The 22710-nt window shown below is 41.5% G+C and overlaps 3 protein-coding genes across 3 annotated transcripts; 2 read left to right on the top strand and 1 right to left on the bottom strand.

Annotated features, from left to right (window-relative positions):
• Positions 1–40: 40 nt before the first annotated feature.
• On the bottom strand, positions 41–5076 carry fam168b (family with sequence similarity 168 member B). The gene is made up of 7 exons (XM_005936537.3): positions 4836–5076; positions 2748–2839; positions 2560–2643; positions 2112–2254; positions 1815–2013; positions 1608–1732; positions 41–1524 (listed from the first exon to the last, which is right to left on the bottom strand). The coding sequence occupies exons 2-6, from the start codon at positions 2815–2817 to the stop codon at positions 1620–1622; spliced, it is 609 nt and encodes a 202-aa protein (XP_005936599.1). The 5' UTR covers positions 2818–2839; positions 4836–5076; the 3' UTR covers positions 41–1524; positions 1608–1619.
• A 235-nt stretch (positions 5077–5311) lies between these two features.
• Positions 5312–8156, top strand: fbxo45 (F-box protein 45). Its single transcript, XM_005936540.3, has 3 exons — positions 5312–6037; positions 6678–7034; positions 7136–8156. The coding sequence occupies exons 1-3, from the start codon at positions 5711–5713 to the stop codon at positions 7319–7321; spliced, it is 870 nt and encodes a 289-aa protein (XP_005936602.1). The 5' UTR covers positions 5312–5710; the 3' UTR covers positions 7322–8156.
• Positions 8157–14256: 6100 nt separating this feature from the next.
• nrros (negative regulator of reactive oxygen species) lies at positions 14257–19576 on the top strand. Its single transcript, XM_005936536.3, has 3 exons — positions 14257–14483; positions 15799–15913; positions 17049–19576. The coding sequence occupies exons 2-3, from the start codon at positions 15812–15814 to the stop codon at positions 19002–19004; spliced, it is 2058 nt and encodes a 685-aa protein (XP_005936598.1). The 5' UTR covers positions 14257–14483; positions 15799–15811; the 3' UTR covers positions 19005–19576.
• Positions 19577–22710: the final 3134 nt, after the last annotated feature.

Genomic DNA, 22710 nt, shown 5'->3' with positions numbered 1-22710 from the left:
TCCCCCAACACACCCAGTGAGAAGACATGCACAACACAGGTTATTCTTATATTTGTTTTTATTTTTGGTCTTTCTTTAGAATACAAAACAGCAACCAAAGTCACAAAAATAACATTTACAAAACATGTTTAACTGAGGTGACCGAGGCAACATAGAAAAGCATGTCTGAAACAGTGACATTGGTGGATTTTTAGCCTGGAGACTTGAGGTAAGACAGCGAGCGATGTCGGAAAAAGTCAAATACCTTTTACAAACCGTTTGGAATTAGTGCCTTCATTCAGTAGTGCTATTCACAAATGGAGTTTAATATCATTACGGTGCCCTAACATGTCCACGTTGAGCGGTGATTTAATGATGTAGTGCTTCAAATCTGCCTAAGAGTAAATTCATTAGAGTGACATGTAAGTCTAAAATTCTAAGCATGTTGCACTGTATGGCACCATTCAGAATGGTTTCCGTTCGAGTCCCGCTTTCACACACATGCACACACACACACACACACACTTCCTGCTCATCCACTCTTATTAAATGGGTGCAATTGACTTCTAATAACTTCCTATACTTGTTCCCCACCAAGAACACTTCTGGCTAAAATAAGTGAATACATCATATATCACCCAAGCAGGAGCAGCTTCAGACTTTTGGGGGAAAAAAAGAAACTGAAACACCATTTGTTTAAAAGAAAAAAAAAAAGAAAAAAGAAAGTTTAACAGGCCAGTAAAAGTGTTGGAATGGCCACCAGTCACAGAGGCACAAACTCAAAGTCCCATCTTTTGTTCCTACAATACAAAAATGGTAAGACATTATGCAAACACTGCATCACTGAAAGAAAACGATAAAAACCACTTACCTAAACACAAAGCGGTGAAAAATAGTACAGTTTGGCCTGCGATGGACGGCGCAGGTATGTTTTTGCATGAATAAACGTTTCTCGTCTGTTTTTTTTTTTCTTTCACATTTAAGACGTAGTCACTGGTGATTCAGCATTGCAGATTATTACTCTTTTTTTTTTTTTCTTAGTTCCTTTGGATTTGTGCCTTTTATTGAATTTGCATCTGTCACAGCAGGGAGAATTGAGCTAGCATTACTTTGTAAATCTATATATACACATGCATTCAACATCATATTTAATCCCCCAAATTAAAGAGAAAAAAAACTATTCCAAACTCCTTTTTCACTACATACGAATTTAAGCTATAAAAACCTGCATGAGAGTCCACATAGAGTTTGCATGGAGGCTTTGCATTTTGATGTGAGATATGCAGCAGGTTTGTAGAGGTGCTGGCGCTGAGGGTGTGGGGGTGTGGGGGTGTGGAATGCAGCCTTATTCCATTAATAGGGGTTGTGGGGATGGGCCTATTTGTCACCCCCTGCTTATCCAAATGGGACTCTATGTAGTTGGGTTTTAGATTCACATTATGCTGGAAGAAGAAGAATTGGTAGCGGACGCTGCCAGGGCGGGGCAGGTCGTCACCACGAGAGAAAAACACTGGAGTGTGAATGCATATCTACCATCTTCCGGACCTGCAGAGAGAACACCGGGTGTAAACGTAAACCTTTAATCTGCACCTTTGACCAAACTTGTGATGCTTTTAAAACATACTCACACTTCTCTCTCTTCACCACTGCGGGGGCACGTAGCTGTAGCTGGGTGTGCCAGGAGGCCGATATGTGGGCATCGTGACTGGGTGGGGAGCGACGGGCGCTGGTGATGGAGTTGTCAACAAAGTTCCTGAGGAGTGAAAGCCACAGGTAAACTACAAATCAAACACATTTGTATCCTGGATAAGATTCAATAAACTGCTGCAGCTCACCAGCTGACATGGCCATAGTGGTGCCGGCTACCATGCCCATGGCGACACCGTTGCTGCGGGGAGGAGGGATAGGCGGGGCATACATCGCTGCAGGCATCCCATTGGGCTGGACCACTGTCGTGTGATGGATGACATGAGGCGGTGGAGCATACAGAGCCTGTGTGTAGTAAGGGCCTTGTTGTTGTGAAGGTATTAGTGCCTGGTGGACAAACAACCACACGTTACAGCTCAAGCACTGAGACTGGATGAAGAGGGGCAGCGTGTTATTAAAAATATACACATACAGCAAGGACTGACCTGTGCATAGGGGTTCTGTTGGGGGTAGGTGCTCCTGACAGGGTACACAGCAGTTGGGTAGGGGTTTGGGGAGGATGAGTACGGTGGGATGGTCCCTGTGCTGGGAGAGCAGGACACTTTGAAGGGAGCACTTTGAGCATAGCCTGAAGAGGGAGGAAGACGGCTCATATTAGGGCCGTTTGTTCTGGGACAAAATAGCTGAAGCTTGGAAGAAACACTGGCTGTGCAGCTCAGTAAAACAGGACCCTCATAGAAGAGAAGCGCGCACAATTTTTAGGGTTATTAAGAGTCTCTTTGGAACTTTTATTCTTTATTACGTTATGTTTATAATTAATTCAAATGAAGAAGTCAGCTGGAACAATTTGACTCTTTTGAAGTGCATCAGGAAGATGTGTTTCAAGATCTATCAGATAAACTCGGGCAGATTTCATCGTTACTTTCTTCTCACCGTTAGGGAAGCCTGGGTTTGCTCCTGCGTAGATGTTGGGAGTGTACATTGGAGCAGCTGCTGCGTATCCTAGAGGAAATCCAGCTGCCAAAACCAGAAACAAAACAAGAATATAATAGTATTCTCAATGCTGGGAGATATTTTCTTGTAATTATGCTTGTTTCTTAAACCACTATGCTTCAGGTTACCTGGATAACCTATACCCTTAGTGTTGGTAAAGGGGACCCCTGTTGGTGCAGGGCTGTATACTGGGTTCATTGTGGCTGTCTACTTGCAGATGCTGTAAATAAGAGAAGCACAGACAGGTTGGAATGATGCAATCATGCATGGAAACCAACTGCTGATCTGTGTGCCAGCAGAGCTCTTGTGGAAAGGATGGACATGAGAATATGAAGCTTTCTGTTGCTGTCGATTGTGACCCTGTTGTTCCAAAAACAGCACAGTGATTGTGAAAAGATTCCTCAGAATGTTTAAACAAAACCTTCAGTTCTGCTTTCAGAAACCTTAAGCATGTCGACTGGTTTGGTGTGCTTTCTTTAGAGCTTAGACTTTGACATACTCTCCATTTATTAGACTGCTGTTACTGTAGCTTTCCCATTCGTCACATTTCATTACGTTTATATGTCATGGCATGTGCACAAACTACTACTTTTACCCAACGACACAGCTGACTGACAGCGGTCTGCATGATATGACCTTGCAAGGTCACGGTAACAAAAAAGCGAAGACTAGACTAATAAGCATTTTCTGACATTGTGTGCTGACGTGCACCTATTACAGTTGTATTGGCATTACTATATATTCTGTTTGATAATAAACATAACGCAGAGAAGGTGCTTGCGCTATTTTTAAAAATGGTGTCAACATGGTTCCTAATGCTCTCAGCACTGTCTAAAGCAGAAAGACATGAGCGCAACTAGTCATTGTACAATGTTCGTGAGCAGTTTGTAAAAGACATTTTTGGAAAATTAATACACTCAGCTAGACCTTTCATTTTGCATTTTTGATGCCATTCTGTTGTTCGGGTCAAACCTTAAATTTAACAAGGTGCTATAAACATTCCTCAGAGATGTTACTCCACGTTAACACGATGCTATCTCCTCCTCTTCCTTCTCTTCCTTCTACCATGGGGTCTCGATCATGAGTTGGCTCTGCTCTCGGCCTCTAGAATTCCCTCCCAGCAAATATCCATATCACTAACTCCCTCTCGCATCAGAACATCTCTTTAAACCGTGTGTAAGGTGACCTTGAGTGTTTTGAAAGGCGCCTGAAACAAAATGCATCACTATTGTTATTACATTTTACAGCTTTCTTTGCGCATTTCCCGAAGAAACCATGACTTTTGCTTCCCATGACGGTCCCTGGGTTGATTTTAATGCATCTGTGCTTCCACCTAGTGGTAGCTAAAATAAAAACTTAAGCATGAAAAACAAAAACACAAAAAACCTTTCCACCTCGTTACAAGGTGCTCATTCAAAGTGAATGGACTCTGGTAAATATAAATTCACAATTACACTTACTCGGGTTGCTATAAGCACAGTCACGCTACAATTGAATCCCGATTTAACTCCAGTTTATTTGATAGGCTGACTCTATAGGAAACTGAAATTAATCAAAACTTCAAATTTTCAAAGAGAGAGAGAGGAACAACATCATTTAGCAATTCGGCTTTATTTGTGTTACTTTAACTATACTCTTTCACCCAAACACAGCGGACGACAGGGGCGAGAGAGGTGTGAAGCTATGCGTTTCTGTTTGTTTGGTGTTTTTTTTTTTTTCCTGGATGTTTTCTTAGACTAAAATCTAAATATGTGCTGCTCATCGGTAAGTCTTAAAGGCTGCTTTCGCCTTCCAAGCACAAACCCTCGGCAGTAACATGTGCCCTCTCAAAACATGACGTTCGATACGTCGCCTGCAAAAATTAAGATGGCAACCTGAAGTAGAAGAATTTGGAAAGGTGAACGCAGCGGGGCTTTGTTACCATCAGCTAGCTTAGCTCACAAGCTTCACGATCTCCACCACCTGCAGTTAGCCTAGCCTGTTTGGCGCCGTAGGTGAGCGTTGCTTTACACGCTGACCCGCTAATCACCTGTCTGACCGCGCGAAGCCGCCGGAGTGTCCCCGGACAGCAGACAGATGGGGGACAGCTCGTCAAGCAGGCCGCATAGCACAGGAGGCAGGCAGCCAGACAGCTGTGTCAAGCGGTGCAGCCTGTCCCGTTACCAGATAACACGCATATCTTTATGTCCCGATAACAAAAACCCACAACAACTTACTGTTAGCTGCTTTGACCGTCAGTTAGTCACCTTCTCCGGTCTTGTGGGTTAAAATGAAATAAAGCTAACTGCTGTTTTGCTCCCAGATGCTTTGCTTAACTCTTTTGAGCACCCCGCGTCACTTCCGTGGTGTCACGTGGTATACAAATTAAAAAATAAAATAATATAGTCTACTTTATATAAGATGCCGGTTTTGTTTTCTTTCAACAACGTGTAAATCCCATGTTAAACAATGAAAACACCAGTAGTTCTTTTTAAACTATTATCATTAGTTTTCCGTCAAACACGATCTGAAAATAATTATCAAATCCAACCAACATGACGTAACAGGTCAGATAACGCCTTTTATTGGTAAACAACTGCATCGTCTTTTAATACGGTTCGTATTTTTTGCGACACAATCACAACACTTTTGACGTTGCAGCGGTGTAACGTCCAGTATCGCAACACTGCAACAGTACTGTGTAGCAACCCTCCTTGAACTCATTATGTCGGCTCTGCGGTCCTTGCAGGCGGTAAAATTTATTTGACTCGAGCGTGACTGTTGCTTTATCTAATATCTCGTCGTCTCCGGACTCGGGAGACTTTGCTTACTTCTTAAACTGACCACTGTTTCTTCCGAAATAATTTTCGCGTTTCTGTGACAACGGGACAATTAGTGCTTCGTGCCCTTTGAGGACCTTGACGCATCGTTTCCATTCAGCCATTGAAGTGGGAAGAGTCGGGTCCGTATACTGTTGTGGTTTTAGCGCGATCTACGTGTGGGGTTTTCACAGGTTAAAAATGTTGCTGCCGAGCTCATATTAGGAACCGTCTTGCGGTGTACGGTGAAACTACTCGCTCAGCTGGCGTCGTCGGTGAAGAGCAGGGGCATAATGTCTGGAGCGGCGGGTGGGGGAGGAGGCTCCTCCTGCTTGGGCGCAGCAGCGGCAGCCAGTTGCAGCTCCACCGGCTCTCCATATGCGGCTGCAGCCGGAGGAGGCGCAGGGGTGGCGGGGAGGCTACCAGCGAGGGTTTTGGAGCATGTTTTCTCCTACCTGGAGCTGACTGACCTGATGCGGTGTTCGCTGGTCTGCTGGCACTGGAACAATATCCTGGCGGATGAAAACAGCGAGGTGTGGCGCAGCCTCTGCAGCCGGACTCTGAGCGACGAGGCTCTGCGGTCTGACATCCTTTGTAACCTGCCCACCTACAAGGGCAAAGTAGGTTTACCAGTACACATCCCTCTATCCTGGGGTTACCTGTTTGATTATGCCTTTACACAAAGGCACAGTGTAGCCATAAACATTACTGAATGTCAGCGTAATCTAGTGCTTTTTAACGTATTCAATGAAATATAAGACATAAATGGGCATAAAACTGAATCCTGCTTGTTGTATTATTGTCTTTCAGTTGGTGATCACACTGAGCAGGTGTAGAGCAGATGTTTTGTTGCCATTGGGCTTATCACTGGAGTCCATATTGAACTGACTCTCCAGTCTATTGTTGCATAATAGAACAAAACCTGTTCTAAGCAGTCTGTGTATGGAGACTGTTTATAGGAGTGTTGATGGCATGAAAGTAAGGTTTGAATGAGAACAACTTGTCTGTGTCCAATGTCAGTCTAAGGACGCTCATTCATTTGTTCCAAAGTGTTTTTAGAAACACGACCTACATTCTTATGAAAAATATTTGAGCTCTGCACCTCTGAATGGTGCAATGAGCGTCCTGCGAGATGGAAAGTGGAGTAGCATGTCTCTTCTTCTGTATGCATGCTTCACAGAACTTTTTCCCCCTTACAAATATTTAGATTTCCCAGCAAGTGTCTGTGATTTTGTTAACTGTAACTGTCTTCCTGTGCAGCTCAAGGCCTTTCAGCATGCTTTGAGCTCCCACGACTGCTCCCGCAACGTTTACGTGAAGAAGAACGGCTTCACTCTGCACCGCAACCCTATTGCCCAGAGCACAGACGGCGCGCGGGGCAAAATCGGCTTTTCGGAAGGGCGACATGCCTGGGAAATCTGGTGGGAGGGCCCCCTGGGCACCGTGGCAGTGATAGGTATCGCTACGAAGCGGGCGCAGATGCAGTGCCAGGGCTACGTAGCCCTCTTGGGCAGCGATGACCAGAGCTGGGGCTGGAACCTGGTCGACAATAACCTGCTTCACAACGGAGAAGTCAACGGGAATTTCCCCCAGTGTAACAATGCACCTAAATATCAGGTAGGAGTCGAGATTTGAAATGACGTTTTAAAAGGAAATTGTGTAAAGAGTACAAGTGAAAACATGATTATAACTCCTGATGTGACCGTGCCTGTCCACAGATCGGGGAGAGAATACGAGTGATTCTAGACATGGATGACAAGACGTTAGCCTTTGAGAGAGGTTTTGAGTTTCTTGGAGTGGCTTTCCGTGGACTGCCCAAAACCTGCCTGTTCCCTGCTGTGTCTGCAGTATACGGCAACACTGAAGTCACCATGGTGTACCTGGGAAAACCTCTGGACGGCTAGATGCAGATCAGCCTGTGCCACCCTGAAATCATACACGTTCCTGTCAAGTGCAGACAGACTGCTGATTCCCTCCCTATTGTAGTGTTTTAAGGTTTTGGAGGGTAAGTGGTCACATTTCTTCCAAACACAGTAACCTTATTTCCATAAGCACACAGAGAACAATCTGCAATCTACTTCGACTCACCGAAAAAAAAGCGAAGGTTTTTTTTTTTTTTCCAAACTGGACAAACAACAGGGGGAAAGGAATGTGCAGGGACTGTTTGTGTATCTACGTGGAGAAGTCCACTTTTACAGTTTAGCTGCTGAACTCTATTATTCACCTTACAGGGGAAACTTAATTTAATGTCACGCATTTTGGACTCGTGCTGAAGATTTACTTGAGATTTTGTCTGCTTGAAGGAGGCCTAAGCTACTCTAAACCAAGTGGCGAATACTTTAACGCAACATTTTTAACATGTGACACAGTCGTTAACATGTGAGTTAATGGACAAACGCATTGTGGAATGACTGCATTACAGTGAAATGAAACATGTGAGCTGTATTGTAACATTCTGGCGTAGGTAAACCTCAAGGACACATGGGCCACGTCCATGGCACGTGTGTGGCAGTCCATGCATGCGCACTGTTGTGCTGCGTATGCACTGAAACATCTCCCCCTTTCAAGTACTTACTCAGTAACGGTGGAAACTAAACTTGTAACATGAAATGTGTCTTTTTAATGTGCTACTGTAGTATTACGATTTATTTATTTCCTGGTTTTATCTATGGTACTATAGATACTGTGTGATTTTAAAGCCTGAAAATAAAGTCTACATGGTGCCACTCCTACAGTAAAGACGGTTTGATGTTTGTTTGCATAAGTGAAGAGAATGCAGGTGGTCTGAAAGATCGACCATCACCACACTGTCAGCTATTGATCAACTGGTAATGGTAAATGGACTGATTCTTATATAGCGCTTTTCTACTCTCCCGGAGTACTCAAAGCGCTGTATAATTGTTGGCCTTTTTTTTTTTTTTTTTTTAAGGGAACTTGGACAAGAGGATCTTGCTCATGCTGCCAAGCTCAGCCATGAACTGTATGATTATGATGTACAGACTAGCATATCTGGGCTATTCCATTAAAAAACAAACATTTCTCTTAGAATCAGCTTTTTAGAACAATAACTTATATATTTAAAGAAGCTATGCTAATATTGCTTGAAGAAAAAGTGGATTTTCATTCATGGTTTAGAAGATAAGCCTGGTATCAAAACATGGGAAAAGGGAAACCTTTCATGTACTATTAAGTTGTTTTTAACCAACCACACATGGGGATATGAACCCAAACTTGAGTTTCTATCTAGCGACTCGTCAAAAAACCAAAATAGATCAATCATCCACAGTAACTTGGCACGTGCCCTGTTCCAGTTACTTTGCATCACAGACATTAAACCTGAGCAGTTTTGCTATTGAAATGATAATATACTGTTATACTGATGTCAGGCTATATACTTTGATGAAAGTAAAATTTTCCAAGGCTTCATTAAATGTGCTAAAGTAACTGTTTAAATCAAATCTGCTGGTTCGCTCTGGAAATCCTTTTATCAGATTTCTTTAATTTTTATACGAAAGACTCAGCTGCTAACAATAAACAACAATACATTTAAATTATTAAGTTTGATTGCTTTATTACCATTGGACTATTTCACAAAGTGTTGTTGCAAATCTAAAAACTCGGCTCTTCTTCTGTTTTTTAACAAGAGCCAGGTAATTACCATAACAACTGTATTATTGATTAGTATGTGGTACAAGCTGCAAAGACAATATCCAGTATACAAGATCAACCATTATAAATACAAAACATTTTACCAGGATTAATGACTTAGTTATTCAATAAATTATTAGCAAAATAAGAAAAACAAAACATAAAATCATGTGGGGACACAAAGCTCCACATGGCTATATCCATTCCTGTGAAAAACTAGGACTATCCTAACTGCTTCTACAGGAATCGGGGCGGTAAGTATTAGCTAGGTGACGCTAATCAAGTGCACTCTTTTAGCTGATCATCAGTGATCAGTACGTATGAGCAGCTCTATAAAAACAGAAGTTTTAGTGGTTTGCATGTCTGGACTATTTAGGTGTAGTCCAATCTTCCCAGGAGTTGACCTGTCAGCCAGTTCACCTAAAGAGCAGACCGTGCAATGTGCAGTGAAACTGCAAAAAAACATAAGAGTTAGATTTCAGACTTGACAGGACTCAGCTCGCATGTTAACTGTTAAAGTTCATGACAGTACAATTAGAAAAAGACTGAACATGTATGGCTTTTTGGAAGGCTTGCCAGGAAATAGCCTCTTCTCTGAAAAGAACATAGCAGCATGGCTTCCAACGTTGCATCTGAACAAACCACAAGACCCGTGGAACAATGTCCTTTGGACAGACAAGACCAACGTGGAGATGGTTTGCCTCTAATCCACAGCAGCACATTTGGAGAAAACCAAACACAGCATATCTGCACAAACACCTCACACCAACTGTCAATCACGGCGGTGGAGGAGTGAAGATTTGGGTTTGTTTTGCACCCACAGGACCTGAGCACATTGCTGTCATTGTGTCAACCATGAACACCTCGAGGGGTCAAAGTGTTCTAGAGTCAAACATGAAACAAGATGAGACAAAAACACAATGTTTTATAGCACAGCAGCAAATCTACACCAGAATGGCAGCAAAAGAATAAAAAGTCCAGACCTCAACTTGATTGAAATGCTGTGGTGGGATCTCAAGAGAAGTGTGTGAGTAATGTCTTAAACATGTTGATTTACTTTGAGGCACCACTTTGGTCTTGTCTGTCTAGCTAGTGAGTGAACAACATGCACATTTCAAATTTCAACATGCAAAAGGCCTCAGACAAACAGCAACATATCCAAGGGAAAGTTGGGATTTGGAGATTATGTATCGGAATTTCAGGAGCGGGACCACGCCTCCAAACACGCTCTTTCCAGTTGTCATCTATATAAGTTCCCCCCAGTTCTGCAAACTGTTCATTCTCGTTTACGTGCCCCACCCTCCCTCCTTGTTCTCAATTCTATAACTTCTTCATTCCTATTTAGTACACGGGGATCTGCCAGGCCCGGGAGTCGTCGCCAGTCCCCTTCGAGGCCTTCCCCAAACTGCAGCTCAATTCATGTCCAAGCATTCACCTAATATCTACTAAAATGCCGTCAAAACTAAAATGAGGACGTGGGCCCGGCTAGTGAAATATCTTTAAAGACCACAATGCACTGCTCATAACCTCAGCTGACCTCCTCTGAGAGTTTCATCCAAAACAAAACCTTTCAAGCTTGACTTTTCTCTTTTTTGTAAATGTAAAGGTGTGAAATGCTGTTTTCACATCGCTAACATACCTGACATGACAGCGATGTCGAGTTCTGCCTTCCTGCTCTCTGTCAGTATTTATTTAAAGGCAACTCTGCAATAAAAGATACATTTTACATCTCAAAAAGTGCCAACAGAAATTGTTTTGCAATGCTCTAAAATCAGCTCAGCGTGACTCAGGGAAAAAGCCTCTCAGTGCTGGACAGCGTCTCAGCAGTGAAGGAGAGAATTCATTGAATGATTGACTGTCTATGTAATGCCAAGGCAAAGAGATTGGCTGCTTCACGTCTGCCAATTTGTGGCTCCAGTTTACAGCTTGCCTGTTAGAGTACCTGCTAATACTCCCCACTTTCTGTTCTGTCCTTGAATGTCTGTTTGCCGGACTGTCTATCAAAGTCACTTTCTCCATCCTTGATACTTTTACTTTGCACATCTCACTGTCTGTATCCAGGGCTGCTATCCTCCCGTTCACCATCAAACCTGCTGTATAACTGCTTAACCTTGGTTTTGTCCACACATAACGATCTAATAGGGAATCTGAAAAAGGATACTGACTATATATAATTTATTTTTAATTCATTTTTAAATCTTTATTTAGTTGCTGCTTATTGACTGTACAGCCATTAACATAATAATGAAATACTAGAATTTCAGTCACTAAAATGAATGCATAGACTTATAGGAGTGTCTGTACTGCACCTTTCCATTTGTCAAATATTTCCTTTAAAACATCTCCAAAACTTAAAAGTCAAGGTTATCATAGTTAACTAAAACTAAACTACAAACTGAAACTAGATGTGAAAAAACATAAACATTTGAATGAACTTAAATGTCAAAATAAAAGTTGGACTTCTGAACTAAATTAAAGTGGGAATGATTTTATGAGAATGAAAACCTTTAAAATCAGTTCAACAATAGAAATTAAATCCTGGTGGATGCCAGTGCCTCACTTTGATGTAAATCTATGTTTCCCTTGGTTTAAGGAAAGTTGCATTTACACGTATGACTTAGCAATATGAGTAACATCTACACCTTCTCAAAGGTTTCTAAATCCCTCCGATGCAATGTTTGACTGGTGGGAGACCTCGACAGAGCCGAGATTTAAGGGCCCACGAAAACGCCGCTGATCCTCGAGATGTTTCCACAAGAGGGCAGTGACGGTTTTTTGCATGCAATGCAAATATCGTCCCACCACAGAGAAAGCCTGATGATGTGGAGCAAAGCCTCTCGAGAGGATAGAGGTTTCCCACATTTGTGTAACGTCAACTGTTGTTGCTGCTTGTATCTGTTCTCACAACCTACAGCCTTAAACAGAAGACTGAGGTGCGCTGATGTATGCGCCGTATGCTCTGAAGGCGTTAACAGGAAGACGGGAATTGTGTGAATATTTATAGAAGCTGTTTTTAATATCTAAAGAAATTAAGCAAAGAAACAAAAGAAACAAAAACTTTCTCAAAAACTAAGAAAGTGTTCTAGTGTTTACATTTAAGTCTCCATCCCTTTTGTTTCGTCAAATAGCAACTGCCCACATCCCCCCTCTACCCTGCCCCACACACACACCCACACACACACACACTCGTGGGACTTTTTTTTACACCACCGCTGCTAGAACCCTTTCGCAGCTCTCAAAAATAGAATGCAAATATCAGTAGTGTGCCATGTCTTAAAATGGCTTCAGCTGCTGAAACAGACAAAAAAAACAGTGCTCACACACTGCACTGCACGTGTTCACAACACTGTGTGAGTGTAGTGCAGGAGCTGCTCTCACCCAGTGTGCTTAGACTGACACACACTGCCTCACACTGCACGCTGCTACAACTGAACGTGAGCACGGCCACATGTAAAGATGCACCTAAAGCCACTGTAGGTCACGTCGGTAACAGGTGAACACACATGCCATTTCATTAGGTACACCTGTGCAGATATCTTATTAGTCAATTGCAGCAGCAACTCGGTGCACGCAGGGATTCGGACACGGTCAAGACGAGCCGCCGAAGTTCACTGAGCTCAACTCAGTTCAACTGAGCATCGCCATGGAGAACAAAGGCTGTTTTAATGACTTTGAAGCCGGTATGGTTGTTGGTGGCTGATTATCAACTGGGATTTTCCCACACAACAATCTCTAGGGTTTATAGAGTTTGCAGAGATGCTACACTGCTTCAAGCTGATAGGAAGGGGTTGTTACAACCAAGGTATGCAGAAGAGCATCTCTGAACGCACAGCACCTTTAACCTTGAAGCAAATAGGTTACAGCAGCAGAAGACCACACTAGGTGTCACTCCTCACAGCTAAGAACAGAAAACTGAGGCTACAATTCACACGGGTTCCCCAAAATCAGACAACTTTGGGCCCCTTACTGTCAGTTGAGCATGGTTTGACTGTCACAGCCTTTTTGAATATTGCTGCTGACCATGTGACCTTTGTGACCACGTCACAAAGGTCAAATCATCTCAAACTGCTTTCTTGAACATAACAGTGAGTACAATGTACTCAAATGACTTCCACAGTCACCAGATCTCAGTTCAACCAAGCACCTTTGGGATTCACATCATGGATGTGCAGCAACAGTGTGATGAAGAATTAACGCTGCACTGCAGGCACCAACGCAGCACTAGCAAGCTGTACCTAATGAAATGGCCAGTGAATGTATAATAGATTTCATCTCAACTGCAAAGGCGTTTCTGTAGTAAGAACAACAAGTCTTAAATCTCTTTTTTTATGCATCACATGTAACTTTTAAAGGTGCCCTGTGGGAGCTTCTCGTAGTTCATAAGCAGCCACCTTATTCGATTTTACGAGTGTCAAACAAACAACAAAGTCAGCACCCACACATACTCATATGGATCAGAAAATCTTGTTGCCACCCAACCTTGCAACAGAGTCAGAAGTGAGACGTCCTGTGTGAAAACAGGAAGGAATGCCTGACCAATCAACTCTCCACAGAAGGCACCATCACTTCCTGATTCCTAATTCCCCATTCTTGCACCCACTCATCATTACAAATAAGATACAAGCTAACAGCTGGAGTTTCACAAATGTTGAAAGCGACCTTAGTACATTTATTAGCTGGAGAATGAAAATAAAATCAGTAAAGCCAAACAGAGTAGATTGCTTAGTTTCTGCAGTTATGCTCTGAGCCCTTGTGCCTTATCTGACTCAGAATCCCTATAACTGTTGAAGGTATGTTTTTATAAAGAGCGCTAAATGTCCATTTATGTGTGTGTGTAGATATATATATACATATATATTTACATATACATATATATGTGTGTGTGTGTGTGTGTGTGTGTGTGTTTTGTCTGTTGCAGTGACAGGCCGAAAATAAGGCAGGAAGGGTGTGTGCATTGAGTGGTTTCCTCTTGAGAGCTTGGCTGATCAGCACGAGCAGAGGGTGTGAAGGGTGTGTTCTCATTGGGTTTTTGTGGTAGCAGTTGTGCTACCAGTATCAGTTGTCTGAATAATAACGCTATTCTGCTGTGAAGCTGTGAAGCAGAAAAAGAAAAAAAAAAAAAGAAGAGAAAGAAAACACTTGCGCAGTGGTGGTTAAGAGCTGTTGAGCCTGCACTCGCCTTCCTGTGGCCCCGAGCTTGAGAACCTGCCTGATTGCAGCTTGTCCATGTGACTCGGTTTCCGTTGCCTGCCTACTTCCGTGAATAGTAAAGAAGGGGCATCTGTGCTTCAGTCAGTGCAGGGGAGAGCAGCTGAACTTGACACACATGTGAACGCACTCTGCAACAGCGAATCAACCAGCGATATGGTCAGGGGAGCAACCGTCAGTGGCTTGGCAAATCCACACCTAACCACCAGTGTAAGTAAATGAACTCTGTACTGCACGGTGTTCTGCTGCATGAAGCAAAGCGCATCGCCTAAATGAGGAATTCCTAATTTAAGGTCATTTTGCAGTCGGTGCATTTGAGCAAGATACTTTAACGATCATCTGTTTCTGAATACGCTCCATTTTCTGAGTGTTATGTGTGCATACACCAGCGCACCGCTTTGACAAACGAATGTGAGCGCAGCATAACAGCTTTCAGACCATGTTTGAGTCATTTAGATGTTGCCTGATGAATGTAAACATATAGTGCGCATAAATGCAAGCGCAAAGTAAGTGTGTGTGTCTTTTTAACACAGTGCACGGTCTTATTAATAAAAAAAATAGGCTGCATCAGATAGAGAAAGCAAGATTCTGCAAAGATATGTTCTTCCATGAGCTTAACTTCTTCCCCAGGAACATAGTTTAGAAATCATAATGAAAGCGGTGGCACAGTTACTCAATGTGAGCTACGCAGATGCAAAATAAAAATGGTAATAAATCAGTTAGACGAATAAAGAAACATAAATAATGTTCAAGAAAACCTTTGTCTTCTTTAGAAACCATGCTTGCGTTATAATGGATAGGCCAACAACACATGTAAGCCAAAAAGAAACGCATGGCCTCATCATGCAGTGAGTCACGCAGTGGTCTGATTTGAAATCTGGGAAATTTTTGCAAAATGTACACAGCAGATGTTTTCAGGATAAAATACGCCATCACTTCCAACATCTGGAGACAGACTGTAAGTCAAAAATTAAAAATCTGAGTTATTCACATATAATAAAAATGAAACCGAGTACATGACGTTGACGTAAACTCTGTAAGGATTCTATTACTGTACTTACTATTTACAGAAATTTTCATTTAGATATGAGTAGATTGTAAAAAATGATGAGCTCGACTCTCACCTGAGACAGTCAAATATAGTCTTATAGGCTTTTACACTATCAAAGCTTTTCAAATAATTGTGAAAATGAATCTCGGCTATTAAAGTTGAATTTGTAAACACCCTGTCTGCTCTCTGACCTTCTGTCTGCTTCAGCATTTTAATGTCAAGCTGCTTTCGTCCATTTTCAGACACAAATATTCATTTTAAGACAAAGTTTATAAAGATACATTTTTTTCATACAAGGTTTTTCACCATATACAAATAGTAATAACTATGGTTTAAAACAGAGGAAGATCACAGCTCATTGTCAGGCCTATATCGAACAACCAGCTCCTGCTCACTTCAGCAAAGGGGAAAAAATCTAAAAGTATGTGACACAAACAGGCTCACGCGTTTCTTCTTCTTCTGTGTTCTCAACAGTAAGGATGAGAAAATGCCAGTCCACAGGCTCACACCCATCCTTCTCTGCTTGTTGCACATGTGGAGAACGCTGACGCCAGTCTCGAGTCATCCGCAGCACCGTCGATGTCAGTTGGTAAGACGCTCTTCTTTCATTTAGCTTTTCCCGAGCAAGTTTCAGGAATATTGAGGAAATTTCACAATGTATCACATGGAAAAGGCCAAATGATTTCATGTTTGGCTTAGTTAAAACTAAAAAGTGACTTTGGTAAGACAACTACAAAGCTAAAATTTCTAAAAAAAAAGAAAGTTATTCCTAAGGCACTCAAACATAAATGTGCAAACAAGAAAAGCATCAAGTAATGATACTGAAATATGGAAAGTTCTGTATTATTACCAAAGATCCAGTCCCTAATAGGACCCACCTTCTAAAAGCACACTGTATATGTGGTTTATAACTTTAGTTAGATCAAAATCCATCCAGATTAAATCCATTGGCACATTCCTACACTGTATTAATGATTTAATGACTTTTCAATAAGCCACAAAAAGTCTAAACTTGTGAATATTAATATCTGATGCAGGGTTTTGGAAGCGGATGTCGATTATGAGAAAGAAATTAAATCTCTCTTGTTGAGTGTTTATCAGTCATATAAATTAATATAAATATGAATGATTCTAGAAATGAAACATCTAAAGCAATAAAACCAATAAAACTCCTAGAGGGGAAAAATGATAAGTTATTTAAACTGAAAACTTCAAATTTTTTTTTTAAAGGCGTATCGCCAGAAAGTATTTTTAGAGTGGTCCAGTGACTCAGAATGCTAATGGAAAAGTGATCTGTCAAGGAAATAATGAAGTTTTGGTAAGCTGTGGTATGACCTACCAGAATAAGAAACTACAGCCCACCATGTTTTTCTGTGAGCCTGTACAGTGGGTAACAGTATTTTCAGTTAAATCCCAAAACACAGGAAGGCTAAAATGCTTCCACTAACAGTAAGACGCTAATGTACTGCAGGCAATGCTCATTAGCTTAGTTTAGCATGCTAGCATAGTTTACAAATAACCACACGAGAAGTAATTTAAGAGGGTAATCTTCCCACAATAAAATATTTTAAGTGCACATGGATATTATTCATGACGATCTTAAAATGTATCTGATGTGCAAGAAAGAAATCCAGCTTCCGCCAGAATTTTAAAAAGCCGAAACACTGCAAAGTGGAAACCAGTATGCAAGTGTTAAATCATTTGCTTTTTTACCTCCTCTGCAGATACAACAAACGGCTTGCTGCAATAATGGTCAGCTCACATCTGTGCCTGAAGGACTTCCAGAAAACATCGAAGAGCTTCAGCTCAACTACAACCTCTTTGAAACACTACAGAATGCCTCTCTTCTCAGTTACCCTTCACTAACCGCCCTGAGCTTAGCTTGCAACAATTTGAGTAAAATAGAATTGAACACTTTTCAAGACTCAAAACTTTTAAAAAGCCTCAATCTAGCAAACAACAGTCTTTATAACAGCTACGAAGAAACCAGCCTTGCATTAAGAAAGCTATCAGGTCTTATAGCGCTAGATCTTTCTGAGAATAAGCTTACAGATGAAATGGCTGCCTTGCTTCTTCAAAATCTCACGTCACTAGAGTACCTCAATCTTTCTGGGAATCTTTTGTTGAGAGTGGATGAGGCCTCATTCAGGGATCTGCACCAGCTTAAAGAACTTGACCTACAAAGGAATTTGATTTTTGAGATTGATAATGCTTTTGACAGCAGTCTAAAGCTACAGCGACTCAACTTGGCCTTTAACTATCTGCCCTGTCTCACTGACTTCCACATGATTCAGCTGGAGGTCCTCAATGTCAGCCACAACTTCATTGAGTGGTTCATCTCAAGGCAAGACCTCAACGACACTTTCCAGCTAGAGACTCTCGATTTATCAGACAACAAACTCCTTTTCTTTCCTTTCCTGCCCAGCCAGAGTAATTTAAGGTACCTTTACTTGTCTCACAACGCCATTAAATTCTACGAACACTTAGCAGACAACGATATGTTCCCAAACTCAACAAAAACTGTGGAATTCTACAACTTTAACAAGGACATCAATAATGTGACTGCTCAGTTGTGGGACGAAAAACTTCACGGTGATATATCCTCTCTAGAGACTTTAGATCTGATAGGGAACTCTGTGGAGTATTTCCCTAAAGGATTCATCCAGAAAATGCCCACCCTGTCTAGACTTCAAATGCACACAAACTGCCTGAGAACCTTAAATCTAACATCTGAGCAGTTCTCTCGTAGCTTGTATGAGCTGGATGTTAGCAATAATGAACTAAGCCAGATCTCAGCGGATAAAGCTACTCTGACCACTCTTGGCAATTTGACATACTTTAACCTGAGCCTGAATGGTCTTAAGTGGGTACCCATGGGATTATTTTCCTCACTGCAAAGCATCCGGTCGGTGGATCTCAGCTACAACAACATTGACATTTGCCTTTCTGAGGAAGCTGAGATCAGTATGCACACTAATTCAACTTGCATGAATTGGAAGAATGTTATGTCCCTGAGACAGCTTTACCTTAAGGGATGCAACCTTAAAATAATTCCAAACACTGCATTTGCGGGGTTGTCGCTAACGCACTTGGAGCTATCCGATAACCCCGGAGTAACCATCCATCAATCAATACAAAGTCTTAGCACAACATTACAGCATCTAGGTTTAGGGAACACTCACATACAAGACATTGACTTCTCCCATTTCCAGAGTCTGAAGTCTTTAAACATTTCAAAGAACTTTCTGCTACATCTTCCCCATTCACTTCAAAACCTCAACCTGAAAGTGCTTGATCTGAGGGACAACAGACTTTCTACCATCCCTTCTGGTCAGGCTAATGCATTAGCCCCAAAGCTGCAGACTATTTTCCTCACAGGAAATCAATTCAACTGTTGCCAGACCGAATGGTTCAGGACATTTGAAGCAACAAACACCATCCACATGGTCGAACAGTCAGCCATCACATGCAAGGATCTCTTCCTAAGGACACACAGAGTGGAGAATCCACAGTCGTTTTCGTGCTTTGATGACGGGGAGTCGATCTTTTGGTACATTCTGCTGTTTGTCCCCGTCTTTCTTTTTTTCACAGGAGTCTCTATCATTGTTCTCCTCACCTTTAAGCCCACACTGCTACAAAAGTCCATCAAAAAGAAGTGTTTGAAGCCAACGTCTTACTGATGTCACCATAACTGTATTTTGTCCAGTACATTATTTAGAAATGTAGCCGAATACATATCTGAAATAAATACATTTACCGAAAAGGTGTGTGAGTATATGAAGTATCTAAAAAAGAAAAAGGTCAATTGTTGTTTTTTTTAGATTGCTCGGTTCAGTGAAGTGTGGTTTAAAACAAGGCCCTCATCCTGATAACCCAATGTAAAAAATGTGGCTGCGCTCTGGGACTTGACTTGGTGAGTGTGTGAGCGTGTGTGGGCGTATATGTGTATGTGTGTTTGTATGTGAAGATATGCAGAAGTACTGTGATGCAAGCTGTTGCTATAAGCAGCAGAGGAAACATGAAATTTCCTGTTTTGCTAAGATGTGCAGCAACTGCCCAGTTTTGTATCTCAAAGAGGAGGGGTTTGAGGTTTCCTTCCTATCAGTGAGACCAAGAAGCATCATCAGTGTGAAATTCCAGTAAGTCAGGAAATGATTTGGACCCCCCCCAAAAATGATTGATTCACACGACTGATTCAGTTTACTGTGCTGGGAGCACGTACACACACGAACAAACACACACATGTACAAATGGGTGCACACAAACACACAAACATGCATACGCCTTCACAGACACACGCACATTCACACATATTTATATATATACGTGCAATGCATTTAACGCATTTTCTTCGAGTTTTATGTAAGTACTCAGGGGCGTAGGAGTGGGAAGGCTGGTAGATTACTGTGTAGCTGTACAGCGTGCTGGAGGCCTAACCAGAAAGTAACCAAAATACCGCTGTGGTGATGCTCAGGGTCATGGTGGTTGGAACGTAAGAAGAGAAACCAGAGTAAAGCCTTGTCAAAGCCTCGAAATGTTATTAATATTGACATATCTTCTACGATATGAAGTTGCCAGTAAATCAGTTGCAGAGAAACTGAATGAAGTTTTTATTTCCTTTGTTGTTCATTTGAATTTATGAAAACTGGTTTAAGATATGCAAAGCTTTAAGAGCTGAAGTCGTTGATGAGAGATTCATTAATCGAAGGCTTTTCATTTGAATGTCATTAGGTCACAGATAATGGTTGGGAACAACGACTTGTCTTGGATTTCCAAACTAATTTCCACAGGTATCTGGAACTCAAAACTGACAGACACTTTAGGGATGCCAATTAAACCTACCTATATATTTCCCGTATAGCGGTGATGTATCACCTCCATGGAAGCAGGAAGTAGACCTTCCTGCTTCCATGATGAAGTGGTTAAACTGGGCTGACAAAATGGCTTAAGGGCTGGATTACACTGAAAAATACATTTGAGGAAGGCACTTTGGCACTGGTTGCAGATTGCTGACCAAGAGGAACTTTATTTGATTACTCAGCTATAACAGTTTAAAAGTTAAAGGACAGGAAAAAAAAGGGGGTTAAAGGGGGCATTCACAAACGCAGCTAGACTCAGTTTTCTAAGACATGTTCAGACCACATATACAGTATATGAAATCAGGTTAGCCACAGGCATGTACCATACTACAAAGCTGCCAAACACGCATTCATGCAGCTGCATTTTCTTTGCAAAACAGCTCAGCTGTGGTTACGGGGTCCATAGTCGAGGTAAGTTGCCAAATGTACGTCACACGGGCAAGCAAGTGTGAATTAGTGAAAGTGCCGTGTGTTTATTTCTTCTCTCATAGTCATAGTTTCTTGCAGATTAATCAATGGAAATGTGAAAAGAGAAGTGACACGTGACTGGATTGGTCTAATGCAGGTGTGCACACTGTCACATATAGGTATAGCATTTTGAGTTAAAGGCTTCACATCTTTAGCCTGTTTAGCATGCTAAACAAATAGCAAGCTGACTTTAGCATGTTTGGCGCGCTTTTAGCAAGTGTGCTAAACATATAGTATGCATATAGATTTGGGGGTTTTGTTTTTTAGATTTAGCAGGCCAACAGAAGCAGAGAAACTATTATAAGAGAGGGAATATCAAATAATCCTTTGATATTCTTCATTGTTGTTGAGTTGTTGCAGAAATAACACTGCAAAAAAAGTAAAAAACAAAAACAAAAAAACAAAACAAAACCAAGCAGTTCTTTCCAGTTGTTAACTGCCACACAAATCATGAAACAATTCAAATGTCACAGATAAGTTGAGCAAGTAAACAGTACAAACAGAATTTAAGCCAAAGTCATATAGATCAGTCTTCCCAGATGAATAATTCAATGTGCCCCATCAAAATTTCCTTCCCTATAACTGCTGCTTTAATTGCCTTTTACCACTTTTTGCACTCTTAATCTGAACTTGATACAGCTTGATACAATAGTTGATACAAAACTCTAATACTTAATACTTTTAACACTTATCTGTGTTGGGCAAAGGTAATGTAAAATGTCCCATAATTGCATCATCAATAGGAATCGATAGGCACCAAGGTGGGATTTGTCTGTCTCTATCACATTTCATTTATATACAGGTTTCAAAGGTAATGCCCAGAGAAATTACCAGGATGCCCCGAGTGGCAAGACTTCCTTGGCAACTGACAGTAAGGTTGTTTTCAGGTCTTTGGTTAATTAAAACAATGAGCATTTGACCTGGTGTGGCACCAGAAGAAACCTTTAAGAATCACCACAGACATTTCCATTTTATCCAGAAAACAAAAATTTGCGTCACATTTGACTGTAATCTATTCAGTATCTGCAGCTATTGTCACTCAAAGTCATAAACGTCAGCAGCAAAAGTAGATAAGATATAACCTTTGTACATATTTTTGCTCTGACACATCCAGGAGAGATCTCATGAAGGTTCGTGCACTTGACTTGCCCTTCTAATCTGTATGATTTAGCTGCTGCGTGGCAAAAACATGTGGCCAAGACGTTGCCATATCTGAACTGGCTTATTCAGCAGATGTACCAGATGAGCATCGGTACATTTCAGGTTATCACACTTCACATTTTCACCCTGATTTTTCCTGCGCCATCCTTTGCCGATAAAAACGGACAAATATGTGACTTTTTGCACTTCGAAAAACATTGTTGCCCCTATACAGGATATTGTCGAGGCATCTGTCAAAAAGATGAAACCGTCTGATGTCAAGCTGAGATCCACTGCTGAAATGGCAGATGTTAACAAGTGCTTTTAGTGCAGCATCTGAAAGTCAATAAGGACGGATGAAAGAGGAAATGCCTCTTCTCTGACAGGCTATCACTCATCTGATCATCTGCATGAAGTGTGTGGGTTATTTTTAGAAAGGCAACAATATGAATTGTGAAAGATCTGGAAAAACATAAATGCAGAGTTAGGGAGCACTGAGCGCTGCACAACCGACGAGTTAATGTAACTGCTGTGGTTTTACTGGTTTTACAGTGAGTCACTGTCAGGCTGCTGCTTCATTTCAGAGTTCACATGATTCAACGGATCTTATTCTTACTGTCAGAAGATTTTCTCTTTCACCGTTTAAGTAATTCGTGTTAACAATACACTCAAAAAACTCTTTTCGGTAAGTGCTACTGAAGGCTGCTGAGGCCAAAGGGAAGCAGTTAATGTCTGAAGTTTCGCTGATGAGTGCATGCTGGAAAATGAAAATATTGCCCTGTGTATATTAATGTTGAGGCAACTTCTTAGTCAACAGGCAGTTTGCAAAATTCCACTTCCTCTTAACCCTTCCTGCTCCTCTGAAAGGCCAGGATGAGGCCCCTTTGTGCTGGACTTACTGTTGAGCTAGAAAAGAGCT

The sequence above is a fragment of the Haplochromis burtoni genome, unplaced genomic scaffold, assembly GCF_018398535.1.
Source record: "Haplochromis burtoni strain Fernald_Lab_line unplaced genomic scaffold, NCSU_Asbu1 Contig_220, whole genome shotgun sequence".
Taxonomy (NCBI): Eukaryota; Metazoa; Chordata; class Actinopteri; order Cichliformes; family Cichlidae; genus Haplochromis; species Haplochromis burtoni.
This window is presented reverse-complemented; position numbering and strand designations above follow the sequence as displayed.